Source organism: Schistocerca nitens, chromosome 2 (genome assembly GCF_023898315.1).
Source record: "Schistocerca nitens isolate TAMUIC-IGC-003100 chromosome 2, iqSchNite1.1, whole genome shotgun sequence".
Lineage (NCBI taxonomy): Eukaryota > Metazoa > Arthropoda > Insecta > Orthoptera > Acrididae > Schistocerca > Schistocerca nitens.
The window spans coordinates 1,186,197,452-1,186,211,979 of record NC_064615.1 but is presented as its reverse complement, the minus strand read 5'-3'; the positions used below and the strand labels follow the sequence as shown (position 1 = coordinate 1,186,211,979).

Sequence of the window (14,528 nt, the reverse complement as noted above, 5' to 3'; positions counted from 1 at the left end):
CCAAATTTAAACAGACGCAAAATTCCCAAGATTGGTGGTCTTTCACAGAAGCTTGAAAATTAGCGCAGACTCTAACGGTTTCCGCACCAAAACTTTGTGTCGAAACCTGGCAGAAAATCCAAAGAGATTCTGGTCGTATGTGAAGTGGCAAGAAACACTCAATGCTTTCTCTGCGTGATAGCAGTGGAGATACTATTGAAGAGCCAAAGCAGAGTTACTAAACACAGCCGTCTGAAATGCCTTCACAGGAGGAGAGGAAGTAAATATTCCAGAATTTGAGTCGAGAACAGCTTCCAACATGAGTAACGAAGAAGTAAATATCCTCAGAGTTGTGAAGCAACTTAAATCACTTAATTAAAGCAAGTCTGCTGGTCCAGGCTGTATACCAGTTAGGTTCCTTTCAAAGTACGCCGAAGCGTTATCTCCATACCTGACAGTTATATACAACCGTTTGCTTGACAAAAGACTGGAAAGTTGCACAGGTCACACCTGGCGCATATCATTAACGTTGATATGCAGCAGGATTTTGGAACATATATTGTATTTGAACATTATGAATTACCTCGAAGAAAACGGTTTATTGACATGCAGTCAACATGGGTTTAGAAAACATTGTTCTTGTGAAACACAACTAGCTCTTTATTCGCATGAAGTGTTGAGTGCTATTGATAAGAGATTTCAGATTGATCCGCATTTCTGGATTTCCAGAAGGCTTTCAACACTATACCACACAAGCAGCTTGTAGTGAAATTGCGTTCTTTTGGAATATCGTCTCAGTTATGTGGCTGGATTTGTGACTTCCTGTCAGAGAGGTCACAGTTCATAGTAATTGACGAAAAGTCATTGAGTAAAACAGAAGTGATTTCTGGTGTTCCCCAAGGTAGTGTTATAGGCGCTTTGTTGTTCCTTATCTATATAAATGATTAGGGAGACAATCTGAGCAGCCATCTTAAGTTGTTTGTAGAGGTCACTGCCGTTTATCTACTAATAAAGTCATCAGAAGATAAAAACAAATTGCAAAACTATTTAGAAAAAATATCTGATTGGTGCGAAAATTGGCAGTTGACCCTAAGTAACAAAAAGTGTGAGGTCATCCACATGAGTGCTAAAAGGAATTCGTTAAACTTCGGTTACACGGTAGATCAGTCAAATCTAAAGGCCGTAAATTCAACTAATACACAGGAATTACAGTTTCGAACTACTTTGATTGGAAGGAACACACAGTAAATGTTGTGGGGAAGGCTAACCAGACTGCGTTTTAGTGGCAGGACATTTAGAAAATGTAACAGATCTACTAAGGAAACTGCCTATGCTATGCTTGTGTGTCCTCTTTTATAATACTGGTGTGCGGTGTAGGATCCTTAGCAGATAGGACTGTCCAGAGTACATCGAAAAAGTTCAAAGAAGGGCAGCATGTTTTGTATTATCGTGAAATACGGGAGATAGTGTCACTGAAATGATACAGGATTTTGGCTGGGCATCATTAAAAGAAAGGCATTTTTTTATTGTGAAGCAATCTTCTCACAAAATTCCAATCACCAACTTTCTCCTCCAAATGCAAAAAAAAATATTTTTTTTTTGGCACCTGCCTACATAGGGAGAAATGATCACCATGATAAAATAGGGAAATCAGAGCTCATACGGAAAGATACAGGTGTTTGTGCTTTCCGCGCGCTATATGAGATTGGAATAATAGAGAATTGTGAAGGTGGTTTGATGGACACACTGCCAGGCTAAGTGCAGAGTATCCATGTAGATGTAGATGTACCAGACACCATTCCCCTCCGGGTCACTAGAGCCTATACTAAATTGTTTATTATTTGCATTTGGAAATTCCATTATTGTACGTAAAGTTCCGTTTAACTTTTGTTTGTGGGAAAAGCTATCTGTGATGCTCTGTTTCTGTTGTTATTAGAAGCTATGGATTGTATTCGTAACGCCCTGCATTTACAAGTACATAAAAGTGGTATATTTATCATTGTATGCTGGGGCACCCTGTAAGTAGCTGAGGACTAAAACAAGTTGTTTACAGAGTAAAGAAAATAAGGTAATATTCACAATCTAAGCTAAACATTGTAATAAAAATTTAAATGTGGGTTTGTCAAACCGAAAAACCCACTTTCACAAGCCTTAAACATTCTCTCTGTTCATCATGTGCACTCTGCATGCCAGATTATCGTACGGTCAACTGGGTTCAGTATGTGATACTCTTTAAGAAATTTGATTGGCAGGGAATGATACGCTCTTCAACGAGACCAGCCGACAATCGAATATTTGCAATTTTTCATATTTATAGTATGTGAAGTTCAGAACTCAAACATCAAAGGCCCAAAGCATTCATTGCAACTTTCAAAAATTCTGGAGAATATCAACTTTGAATTTTTGCAACTAAAAATTAATGATATTTTTCACGACGATCAGCAGGGCTCACTCAGAGAATGGCTCGCTGATTTGAATGTCGCCGTGGCGTATTTTTTCATTTGCATCTAGTTCTTACTTCATTTAAATGTAGAATTCATCACATGTATAGTAATTATCACATCTAACCATCATTTTTGTATGATAAATGCACATCATTTTGTTCTAATTATGAGGGTGAATCAAATGAAAACCTTAAATATATTTTTAAATATTATTTATTGTGCAGAAGTAGTACAAAGCTGTATAACCTTTCAACATAATCTCCCCCACGCTCGGTGCAAGTCCTCCCGTTCTTACAAAGTGCATAAATTTCTTTAGAAAAAAATTCTTTTGGTAGTCCGTGCAACCACTCATGCACCGCATGGTGTACCTCTTCATCAGAACGGAACTTCTTTCCTCCCATTGTGTCTTTGAGTGGTCCAACCATATGGAAAACACTTTGGTGATGAGGAATGGTGCCATTCCTTGCTTGCTCTCTTCATTTCCGGTTGGTGGAAGTGAACCCAGGTTTTCGTCCCCAGTAATGATTCTTGCAAGGAAGCCATCACCTTCTGTTCAAAGCGGCAAAGTAGTTCTTCACAAGCATCAACAGGTCGTTCTCTCATTTCAGGAGTCAGCTGCCATTACATCCATCTCGCAGACACTTTGTGAAACTGGAGCACATCAAGCACAATGTGGTGTGCTGACCCATGACTAATCTGTAAACATGCAATGTCATTCAGTGTCACTTGGCAGTTTTTCTTCACTATGGCTTCAACTACTGCAATGTTCTGTGGAGTCACAACTCGTTGTGCCTGACCTGGACAAGGAGCATCTTCCACTGAAGTCACACCATTTGCAAACTTCCTACTCCATTCGTAGACTTGTTGCTGTGACAAACATGCATCACCGTACTGAACCTTCATTCGTCAATGAATTTCAATAGGTTTCACACTTTCACTACGCAAAAACCGAATAACAGAACGCTGTTCTTCCCTGGTGCAAGTTGCAAGTGGGGCGGCCATCTTTATACTGATACTGCGACGGTATGTGTGCATCTGCACTATGCTGCCACCTACAGGCCATTCTGCACGCTGTTTGTAGCACGCTTACCAACTTACAGGATAACGGCGGGAAATTTCGATTTGTTATTACAAATTTAAGGTTTTCATTTGACTCACCCTTGTACATACAAGCATACAATTCCAGTTTTTGTCGCAAATATAAATTCTTAATTATCAGTGTTTTATAAAAGATTGTTAATAAATTTATAATGCTTTTTTAAATTTAACCAATCTTTATAAGCAATATTTTATAAAGCATTGATGATTAAAATATATATTTGTGGTATGTGCGATATGTAATCAGAAGTATGAAGATGTGAATTATTCTTGAAAATGACAGTTAGAAATGTCAGTTAGTAAATACTTGAATTTTTATATCTAAATAATGTAGGTATTTGTATTTAAAAAAAAATAATAAAAAAAAACATAAAAGCACCACAGCAGGATTGAACCTGTGATCCATTGATTACCCAATTACCATTCTCCGATAGTACTGAGCAAGCTGTGCGGCGCAGCTTGAAAATTGTTTTAACGTCAGTGAAGTAAGGTCAGTGAAGTAAGCTGTGCGGCGCAGCTTGAAAATTGTTTTAACGTCAGTGAAGTAATGTTCCTAGGAAATCTTTGCAGTAGATTTTCTCAAAAACTTTTGAGTGTTTCATTGAGATGTTTGATTGATATTTGAGTTCTGAGCGTCACACACCATAAATATAAAAGGATCACAGAAAGTCGATTAGGTAGTTTCCTTGTTAGGACTTGTCACGGACTTGTTGTTGAGAGACGTAATAATTTCAGTCAGAAAAGCTGGGATATCAATGTGCTAATGATGTGCCCCTTCATGCTGATATTTACTGACACAATTTGTACCAGATGACATAACAGTGTTGTATGGTTTCCTGGGACTAATTGCAGAGTTTAGTTTCCTTTCTAATGTGTTAAGAGTCCCTGAAAATTTTGAGAACGATGTTGTAGTTATTTACATTTGTAACTTTCAACAATGTGCTACTGTAAATAACTGCAATGAATCCTGCCTCTTATTCCTTGTGTTCTTCAGTTGCTTTCAAGTTTGAAGGTGAAATGAGAACAGCTCTGCGATACAGTTTTCACCGACCAAAACAGATTTCGACTTCTATCAGTCATATAGGGGCCGTGTTTATCTTGCGATATCCTTCTTATGTGACCAGGATATTACATTAGTTCTTGATTCAGGAAGTCACTCTAATATTAAAGTCAGTCCAGACATAGAAGAAGGTATCACCAAGAAAACATAATTCATGTTTCAAAAATGATTGCAGTGGATGTCGGCCATACTTACCAGGAGATCTCGTGTCATGTCATATTTTTGTTGGCCGCAATGTCTTAATACTTTATTCTTAATGTCAGGAAAGCTATTATCATACCGTCTGACCTGATAACAGAAAGCTTACCATTTCATTTGGAGTACTATCAGTGGATGTCTGGACTTAATCGTGGTAGGCCGGAATTGACATTTGACATCCTGACTTCTGAGCTACATGTATATCTACATCTATACTCTGCAAACCACAGTGAATTGCACGGTAGAGGGTGCATCCCGTTGTACCAATTTCTAGGGTTTCTTCCATTCGTGTATGGAGTGTGTGAAGAATGATTTTTTTTTAATGCCTCTGTGTGTGCTGTAATTATTCTAATCTTATCCTCCTGACCCACGTGTGAGCAATATGTAGGGGGCTGTAGTATATTGCTAGATTCATCATTTGAAGCCAGTTCTTGAAACTTTGTTAGTAGACTTTCTTGGGTTGGTTTACTTATATCTTCAAGAGTCTTAACACATGCTGTACCCACAGTTGAGCCTATGTGATCATTCTGTTTGATATCCCTACAATGTGTTATGCCCATGTATTTGTATGTGTTGGTTGATTCCAACTGTGACTCATTGATATTATAGTCATAGGATACTACGTTTTTTCGTTTCTGAACATTTAATGTAAGTTGCCAGTCTTTGCGCCATTTTGAAATCCTATCAAGATCTGACTGAATATTTATGCAGCTTCCTCCACATAGTACTTCATTATAGAGAAGTGCATCATCTGCAAAAAGTCTGAGGTTACTATTGATGTTGTCTCAAAGGTCATTAATATACAACATGAACAACAAGGGTGCCAACACACTTCCCTGGGGCACACCCGAAATTGCTTCTACATCTAACAATGACTCTCCATGCAAGATAACATGCTGCATCCTCTCTACCAAAAAGTCCTCAATGCGGTCAAAAATTTCGCTTGATCCCCCATATGATTGAACTGTTTACAATAAGCATAGGTGTGGCATTGAGTCAAGTGCTTTTCAGAAATCAAAAATACTGTATCTACCTGACTGCCTTGACGCAAGGCCTTCAGTATGTTGTGTGAGAAAAATGAGTTGGGTTTCATATGATCAGTGTTTCTGTAATCCGTGCTGGTTGGCATGGAGGAGGTCATTCTGTTCAAGATACTTCATTATGTTTGAGTTCAGAATATGTTCTAAGTTTCTACAACAAATCGATGTCAAGGGTATTGGTGGTAATTTTATGGATCACTTCTTCTACTTGTCCCATAGATGGGTCTGACGTGCTTTTTCCCAACTACTTGGCATGATAGTTTTTTAATTATCATTTTTTATTTATGTTGGATTATAGTTAGAAGAGGGGCTAATTCAGCTGCAAATTCAGTATAGAATCTGACTGGGATTCCATCGGCCCCAGTAACTTTGTTCAATGTTAATGATTGCAGCTGTTTCTCAACACCACTGACACTAACAGATTTTTTTCATCTTTCCCGTGGTACGAGGAGTCAGTCAAGGCAATCCTCCTGGGTTTTCCTTTGTAAAGGAACATTTGAAAACAGAGTTAAACGTTTCAGCTTTTGCCTATGCTACCCGTAGTTTCAGTTCCTCTCCCATTCGCTAGGGACTGGACACTAACTTTGGTGCCACTAACAGCCTTTACGTATGACGAAAATTTCTTTGGGTTTTCTGAAAAATCATTTGACAGTATTCTGCTACGGTGGTCACTGAAGGCTCAGACGTTGCTCTCCTGATAGCCAAATGCATTTCATTCAGCATCTCTCTATCTATAGCCGTATGCTTTGTTTTACACCTATAATGCAGTAGTCTGTTTCTTTAAAAGTTTATTTACAGTGGCTGTATTCCACAGTGTGTCCCTCCTGTTATTATGATCAGATATTTTTTGAAACAGGCCCATAGTTCCTCTACACGTCTCTCCACATTTGAAAACAGAGTCAAGTTTCTAGTTCCTCATTGAGATACGACCGGACAGTCGATAGCCTCCGTAGGCCACAGTCGCGACATCGGCGGTGCGCTTCTGCTCTCTCGGGGCCCGCTCTCGAATGGCTCCTCGGCTCTGCTCGTGGCCACTGTGCCAGAGTGTACGTGGGATTCGATCCGCTGCTCCCTGGCAGGAGTCAAATGGCACTGATACTGTGGCACTGATTCCCTGGGAGGGAACTCAGTGGGAGTGGTAGCAGGTGTGGGTGGCAGGTGGGTGGTGCCGAGTCCCGTGAGAAACTCGGGTGGCAGGCACAGCCCAGTTCCGAACCCACGGCTACTGCTGGCGAGCCCAGTTTTCTCACCGTCCGTCATGCCCCCGGTGGGTGGTGGTGCTGTCGGACTCCGCCGACGAGAAGTGCTCCTGCCTGAAAATTCGGCCTTATTCGTATCACTCTGAGGTTCAGTTGTTGCACTAGAACCTGGCACCTAGTTACATCGTCTGTTACCAGAGACTTCCCTCAGTGCGGTGATGTCAACCCTCCTGCTACGGTCGTTACTACTGTGCAGTGCAGTTTTCTGCCGAGTACTGCTAGCCGTGTCTTGCAGTCCCCTCAAGTGTGTGTTACTCTGACCCACATGTCACCACACTGCAGCTATCAGCCTGCAGCTGTTAATGCGATACTTGATGGTGGCTTTCTCACGGCTTCTCATTACTTTTGCTCGAAGACTGGTTAGCGACACTACACTACCCCCTCCCCCCATGGAGAAACCTGACCCCTGGAGTCTTGCTTCGACCTGCTTCTCTACTGAAATTACTGTCACCCTTAATCTGTAAAACAAGTACGTACTACTAAATAGGCTATCTTTAACTACTGTGCAATTACTATATTAATCTTTAAACATTCCATAAACTATTTCTCATCTCTTGCTCGTATTGCTTAATCTCACATGACCTCTCGAGGGTCTCTTGTTGTGCTCATTAGCACAAATACTACGAAACGTATTTCACTGTTAGGTCCCTTGCCTCGCACGTACACAAAAAAAATTTTGTCTCTCCATCCCGGACTTACAAACTGACACTCTTCTTGTCTCAATAAACTATCCTTATCAAACAATGGAAAATCCACGATGGAATGTAACAATATTATGAGAATGAAAGTTGCCACTCACCATATAGCAGAGATGCTGAGTGGCACATAGGCACAATGAAAAGGTTTTCAAACTTAAAACTTTCGGCCAATGGCCTTTGTCAACAATACACACACACACACACACACACACACACACACACACACACACAAATGCAACTCACAGACACGACTGCAGTCTCAGGCAACTGAGACCACACTCTTTCGTTCTCTCTCTTCACTGGACTGACAGGTTCAATTTCATTCTCCCTCCTCTCTGCTTTTTTTTCCTTTCCTTTCATTCTTTGCATAATCAATGTATTTCTCGCATCCCGAGGCCAGTTTTCCATTATCCAGCGCTCGTGCTCTCTCTGCAATTACTCCCTTTACTGTGGAGTTTTGTTATTAGTAATTTTCTTCATGTCAGTGTCTGATACATCTAATCTCTTATCCTGCTCAACCTTTTCTGCTTACAACTTTTCTACTTCGCCTCTTAAAATTAAAGCACCCCAGAGCTCCTTGTGGTATCGACCCAGACACGGTTACCTCCCGTCGACCCCGAAACAGTTGCCTCCTGTCGATCACACAGTCGTAAAAGGGAGGAAAAAAAAACTTTTAAGCATACCACGCTACTAAGACTTCTCACTATCTTACGTGCTTAAATGTTGAACCGTATTCCTTTCTCTGCACGGAGTAAAATCAAATTATGAGCACGCTTAACTGTAACGGTATTGTATTACTTTGTGCTGTCACTTAACTATGAGTGGTTGCTCGTAATCACTGCTATTCTTCAAAACGACAACCGTGCTTAGCTTCACTTCCTGAACTACTAGTAATGGTTAACAGCTTATACTACTAGACAGTGAGGCACACCTCTCTGTAGTGACATCTGTATTGCCCATATTGATCAGGTGAAAACTGAGTTACATTTACACCTCCAAATATCGTCTGCGTTCACCTGTCACACAGCGAACTTCCAAGTACAACTTGACTGCTAAAAAACCCATTGACATGTTTTGACCTCACAGTTGAACAAAACCTGAACAAAAAGACTGCACTCACCCCACCATGTGTCAACAGAACTGCACTGCTGCAGTAGTCGTGTCACCTTGCTCATCCACAGACGGACATAGCTGTTGTTGCTGCCTGTCTTGTCACTGAACAAAATGTGACGGACTAGGAGAGCCCCTGCCGGTACCGCTCTGATAAGTGGTGTCTTCTGCAGTAGTGAGGGAAGGCTGCCTACACTGGAATTCGACCCACTCCTCCCCGGCAGGAGTCAGACGGCAGCTGGTGTTGTGGTACTAAGTTCCAGGGGGAAACTCATTGTAGGCAGCAGTAGGTATGAACGGCAGGCCGGTGGTGCCACAGCACTGAGCCCTGTGAGGAACTTAGTGTAAGCGGTGGCAGGTGCAGCCCAGTCTCGAACCCGAGGTGCTCGACAGTTGTTTCACTGAAATCTGGCACCCAATTGTGTCACCCGTAACGGTGGACTTGCCCCAGTTTAGATACATCGACCCGCCGAGTGCGGTTAGCCTCAAGTCGCAATCGTCTTATGTGTACATTATTCCGATCCACTTGATGCCGCACTGCGGCCTTCGGCCCGTGGCTGCTAATGCGATACTTTGAGGCAGCTTTCTCACTACTACTTGTTACATTTGCTGAAAGACTGGATAGTGATGCAACACTTACGAGGAAACTTTCCCGGACAAACTTCTGACGAATTTACTTAGAAACTTCACGTTTGTACTTTCTCGATGGTGTCAATCCGGTACGTGTAAATAGAGCGAGGTGTGCCAACGGAAGAGGATTGCATCTAGTTGCAAATGTGTGTATCGCCAATCGAACGTGAATGAGGTAGGACATTGACAGCAGATTGGTATGATGGTGTATGTTGTTGTTGTGGTCTTCAGTCCTGAGACTGGTTTGATGCAGCTCTCCATGCTACTCTATCCTGTGCAAGCTTTTTCATCTCCCAGTACCTACTGCAACCTACATCCTTCTGAATCTGCTTAATGTATTCATCTCTTGGTCTCCCTCTACGATTTTTACCCTCCACGCTGCCCTCCAATACTAAATTGGTGATCCCTTGATGCCTCAGAACACGTCCTACCAACCGATCCCTTCTTCTGGTCAAGTTGTGCCACAAACTTCTCTTCTCCCCAATCCTATTCAATACTTCCTCATTAGTTATGTGATCTACCCATCTAATCTTCAGCATTCTTCTGTAGCACCACATTTCGAAAGCTTCTATTCTCTTCTTGTCCAAACTATTTATCGTCCATGTTTCACTTCCATACATGGCTACACTCCATACAAATACTTTCAGAAATGACTTCCTGACACTTAAATCTATACTCAATGTTAACAAATTTCTCTTCTTCAGAAACGCTTTCCTTGCCATTGCCAGTCTACATTTTATATCCTCTCTACTTCGACCATCATCAGTTATTTTGCTCCCCAAATAGTAAAACTCCTTTACTACTTTAAGTGTCTCATTTCCTAATCTAATTCCCTCAGCATCACCCGACTTCATTAGACTACATTCCATTATCCTTGTTTTGCTTTTGTTGATGTTCATCTTATATCCTCCTTTCAAGACACTGTCCATTCCATTCAACTGCTCTTCCAAGTCCTTTGCTGTCTCTGACAGAATTACAATGTCATCGGCGAACCTCAAAGTTTTTATTTCTTCTCCATGGATTTTAATACCTACTCCGAACTTTTCTTTTGTTTCCTTCACTGCTTGCTCAATATACAGATTGAACAACATTGGGGAGAGGCTACAACCCTGTCTTACTCCCTTCCCAACCACTGCTTCCCTTTCATGTCCCTCGACTCTTATAACTGCCATCTGGTTTCTGTACAAATTGTAAATAGCCTTTCGCTCCTTGTATTTTACCCCTGCCACCTTTAGAATTTGAAAGAGAGTATTCCAGTCAACATTGTCAAAAGCTTTCTCTAAGTCTACAAATGCTAGAAACGTAGGTTTGCCTTTCCTTAATCTTTCTTCTAAGATAAGTCGTAAGGTCAGTATTGCCTCACGTGTTCCAATATTTCTACGGAATCCAAACTGATCTTCCCCGAGGTTGGCTTCTACTAGTTTTTCCATTAGTCTGTAAAGAATTCGTGTTAGTATTTTGCAGCTGTGACTTATTAAACTGATAGTTCGGTAATTTTCACATCTGTCAACACCTGCTTTCTTTGGGATTGGAATTATTATATTCTTCTTGAAGTCTGAGGGTATTTCGCCTGTTTCATACATCTTGCTCACCAGATGGTAGAGTTTTGTCAGGACTGGCTCTCCCAAGGCCGTCAGTAGTTCCAATGGAATGTTGTCGACTCCGGGGGCCTTGTTTCGTCTCAGGTCTTTCAGTGCTCTGTCAAACTCTTCACGCAGTATCATATCTCCCATTTCATCTACATCCTCTTCCATTTCCATAATATTGTCCTCAAGTACATCGCCCTTGTATAGACCCTCTATATACTCCTTCCACCTTTCTGCTTTCCCTTCTTTGCTTAGAACTGGGTTTCCATCTGAGCTCTTGATATTCATACAAGTCATTCTCTTATCTCCAAAGGTCTCTGTAATTTTCCTGTAGGCAGTATCTATCTTACCCCTAGTGAGATAGGCCTCTACATCCTTACATTTTTCCTCTAGCCATACCTGCTTAGCCATTTTGCACTTCCTGTCGATCTCATTTTTGAGACGTTTGTATTCCTTTTTGCCTGCTTCATTTACTGCATTTTTATATTTTCTCCTTTCATCAATTAAATTCAATATTTCTTCTGTTACCCAAGGATTTCTACTAGCCCTCGTCTTTTTACCTACTTGATCCTCTGCTGCCTTCGCTACTTCATCCCTCAAAGCTACCCATTCTTCTTCTACTGTAGTTCTTTCCCCCATTCCTGTCAATTGTTCCCTTATGCTCTCCCTGAAACTCTGTACAACCTCTGGTTCTTTCAGTTTATCCAGGTCCCATCTCCTTAAATTCCCACCTTTTTGCAGTTTCTTCAGTTTTAATCTACAGGTCATAACCAATAGATTGTGGTCAGAGTCCACATCTGCCCCTGGAAATGTCTGACGGTGTAATAATTTTGAAATAACTAAGTTGCTAAAGCAAAACCTGCAAAGGATTGTCACATCCAGAATGCCTTCACAGGGGATTTAAAGAAAATGAATTCTTTAGGATTCGTAATTCTCAATATTACCATATCCCTCTTTTAAATTCAAATTTGTTTCCATCTGAATTGATTTCTCTCCCAATAAGTGAATGATAATGCCCATGGGCATCATTTCGAGACCTTGTGAAGTGGCTGTCTTCCTAGGTAGTTTTCTTAATGAAACTACTGAAGGCAGCATATACCACAGAATTTTCACTAAGCAGTCTGTGGGAGTTCTGCATTGTGTTCATCTCAAAGAAAAAAGCAATGAGATAATGTGTTGGTAACTTTACAAAAGTGGGGAGGGGGAACTCAAGAATTAGCACTGCTTTTCAAAATTTTCTTGGGTGCTTTTGTCACAAACAGTTCAAAAATATTTAATGTGCTGAGCTACAGACTTGTGAGTAAATGAATAGAGATATTGTTGTTTGTATCATCAAAATATTGTCTAATAATTTTCCTTAAAGTGATTGTAAATAAGTTGTTATTTTCTTCATAAATATTATCTGAGGAGGTGGGAGAGTAATCTGCAATTTTCATTCAGTACCTTATAATTTTCTAAAGCAATAAACGTACCTGTCATCAGAAGCCAGAATTTATTATCATATATTCTGAAACATTCCTGTTCAGATGTTTAACCTATGATGTCACATCATATGAACTCTTTCATTTGTGAAGTTTCCTTCCGAGGCAGTATATTCCTGTTCTGGCTGAAAAGTCCACTATATCACACCCTTAATGAATTATTGAAACACTAATTTTTTCTCTCTTTCTTACAGAGTGCAATGCAAAGCAAACTAATAGCAATAGAGCGGGATCCACTCCTTACACCAATGGAAAAGGCAAATAGGAAACAAAATATTTATTTGAATTATAGCATTAGCAATTCTATACCACTGCCATCAGTGTCCCCACTGGCTACTCCATTTTATCCAGCAGCTGATACTGTTGAATCTGTTGTAGGTAAGTGTATATTTTTCTGTATTATTTTAATTGCTCTAAATTTTGTGGTATTGTGTGAGGTAATTGGATGAAAATGAAAAATTATTTCTATCGTCTGGGAATTAAAATATTCAATTAAAATGGCATGAATTGCAATGACATGCTTTGTTGGTACTCCACAGTTTTTGTGAATTTGATTGTGATAAACACTATGTTGTTCATCATTGGCATGTTAGGGTAAAAGGTATCACAAATTCTACTAAGTAACAAAATTTGTTCATTTCACACATTTATTTACGTATATAGGTGACTTCTGAATTTTCCTTTGTGTGAGATTGCTTGTGCCAAATAGGTCTGACCTACTGTTTGTGTCATTTTCACATGGTCTCTCATATTGTGTATTTTCAAAAATTTGTGAGTGCTTCGTATTTATATCGTACTGCCAAGTGTTAACTTACTTTGTTCTTTTCAAAAACTTTCAGTGACAGTATTTTTGAACACTTGCGAGTGTTTATGTTCAGTATGTGAAATAAAATGGTCTTAACTTCTGAACGGTTTGCCTTAGGATGCTCGAACTGCACGGTTGGCCACCGGGCACGATGGGAATTAGTATGTGCAGTACGGTTCAGTTTAGCAACAAAGCTCACTTTCATTTGGACGGGTTCATCAATAAGCAAAATCGTCGCGTTGGGGGGACATAGAATCCGTATTTTGCTATCGAGAAGTCTCTTCACCCTCAATGGGTGACTGTGTGGTGTGCAGTGTCCTGTCACGGAATAACTGTGTGATATTCCTGTATGAGACGGTGACTCCGAATGGTACTTGAAGGTTTTGGAAGATGATTTCATCCCCATTGTCGAAAGTGATCCTGATTTCGACAAGATGTAGTTCGTGCAAGACAGAGCTCAACCCTGTTGAAGTAGGAGTGTGTTTGATGTCCTGGAGGAGCGCTTTGTGGGCTGCATTCTCACTCTGTGGTACCCACAGGCCAGTGGCACGGGCCTCGATTTGCTGCCGTATTCTCCATCTCTGAGCATGTGCAATTTCTTTTTGAGGTTTACAGCAATAACCCCACAACTATTGCTGAACTGAAAACAGCCATTCAGGAGGTCACCGACAGCATCAATGTTCACACATCATTGGATTCATCTCAATAGCTGCTATCAGAAAATCGGTGCCAAACTACAGCATACCATTTAAAAAAACAAAGTTGACCTTCATATCTCTGATGCGACCCCACCTAGCAACAAAAAAACCAATGTCATATTATGGCCCCCGTTGTCCCATGCAACATTTGTCCCACAAACTTTTCAGCTACTATCATACTTTTCAAGTTATTCTCGGTGGCAATAGTTAGTGACTCACCCTGTATATTGAAAGGATAGGCAAATGGCAAATGGAGCTTGTATATTTGTCACAAGAGACAAGAAATTCTAAACTTATAACTAGATTTTTCTTACAACCACCAGATTTTCCTCCAGATGTAACCTAAGATCTTAGAGAAAATTTCAGTTCACTAGTAACATTCGCAATCCTGTAATCATAGGAGAACTTAATTATACAATAATCAGTTTGCATAATTACAATT

General features: G+C 40.4%; 1 protein-coding gene across 2 annotated transcripts in view; it reads left to right on the top strand.

The window, feature by feature from the left end:
- LOC126237519 (putative E3 ubiquitin-protein ligase UNKL) overlaps nucleotides 1-14,528 on the top strand; it is a 303,009-nt gene that overhangs the window by 201,913 nt on the left and 86,568 nt on the right. For both annotated transcript variants that reach the window (XM_049947690.1, XM_049947689.1), the window contains one exon: nucleotides 12,778-12,961. In XM_049947690.1, coding sequence (XP_049803647.1) covers nucleotides 12,778-12,961 — 184 coding nt within the window. The remainder of the gene's footprint in view (nucleotides 1-12,777; nucleotides 12,962-14,528) is intronic.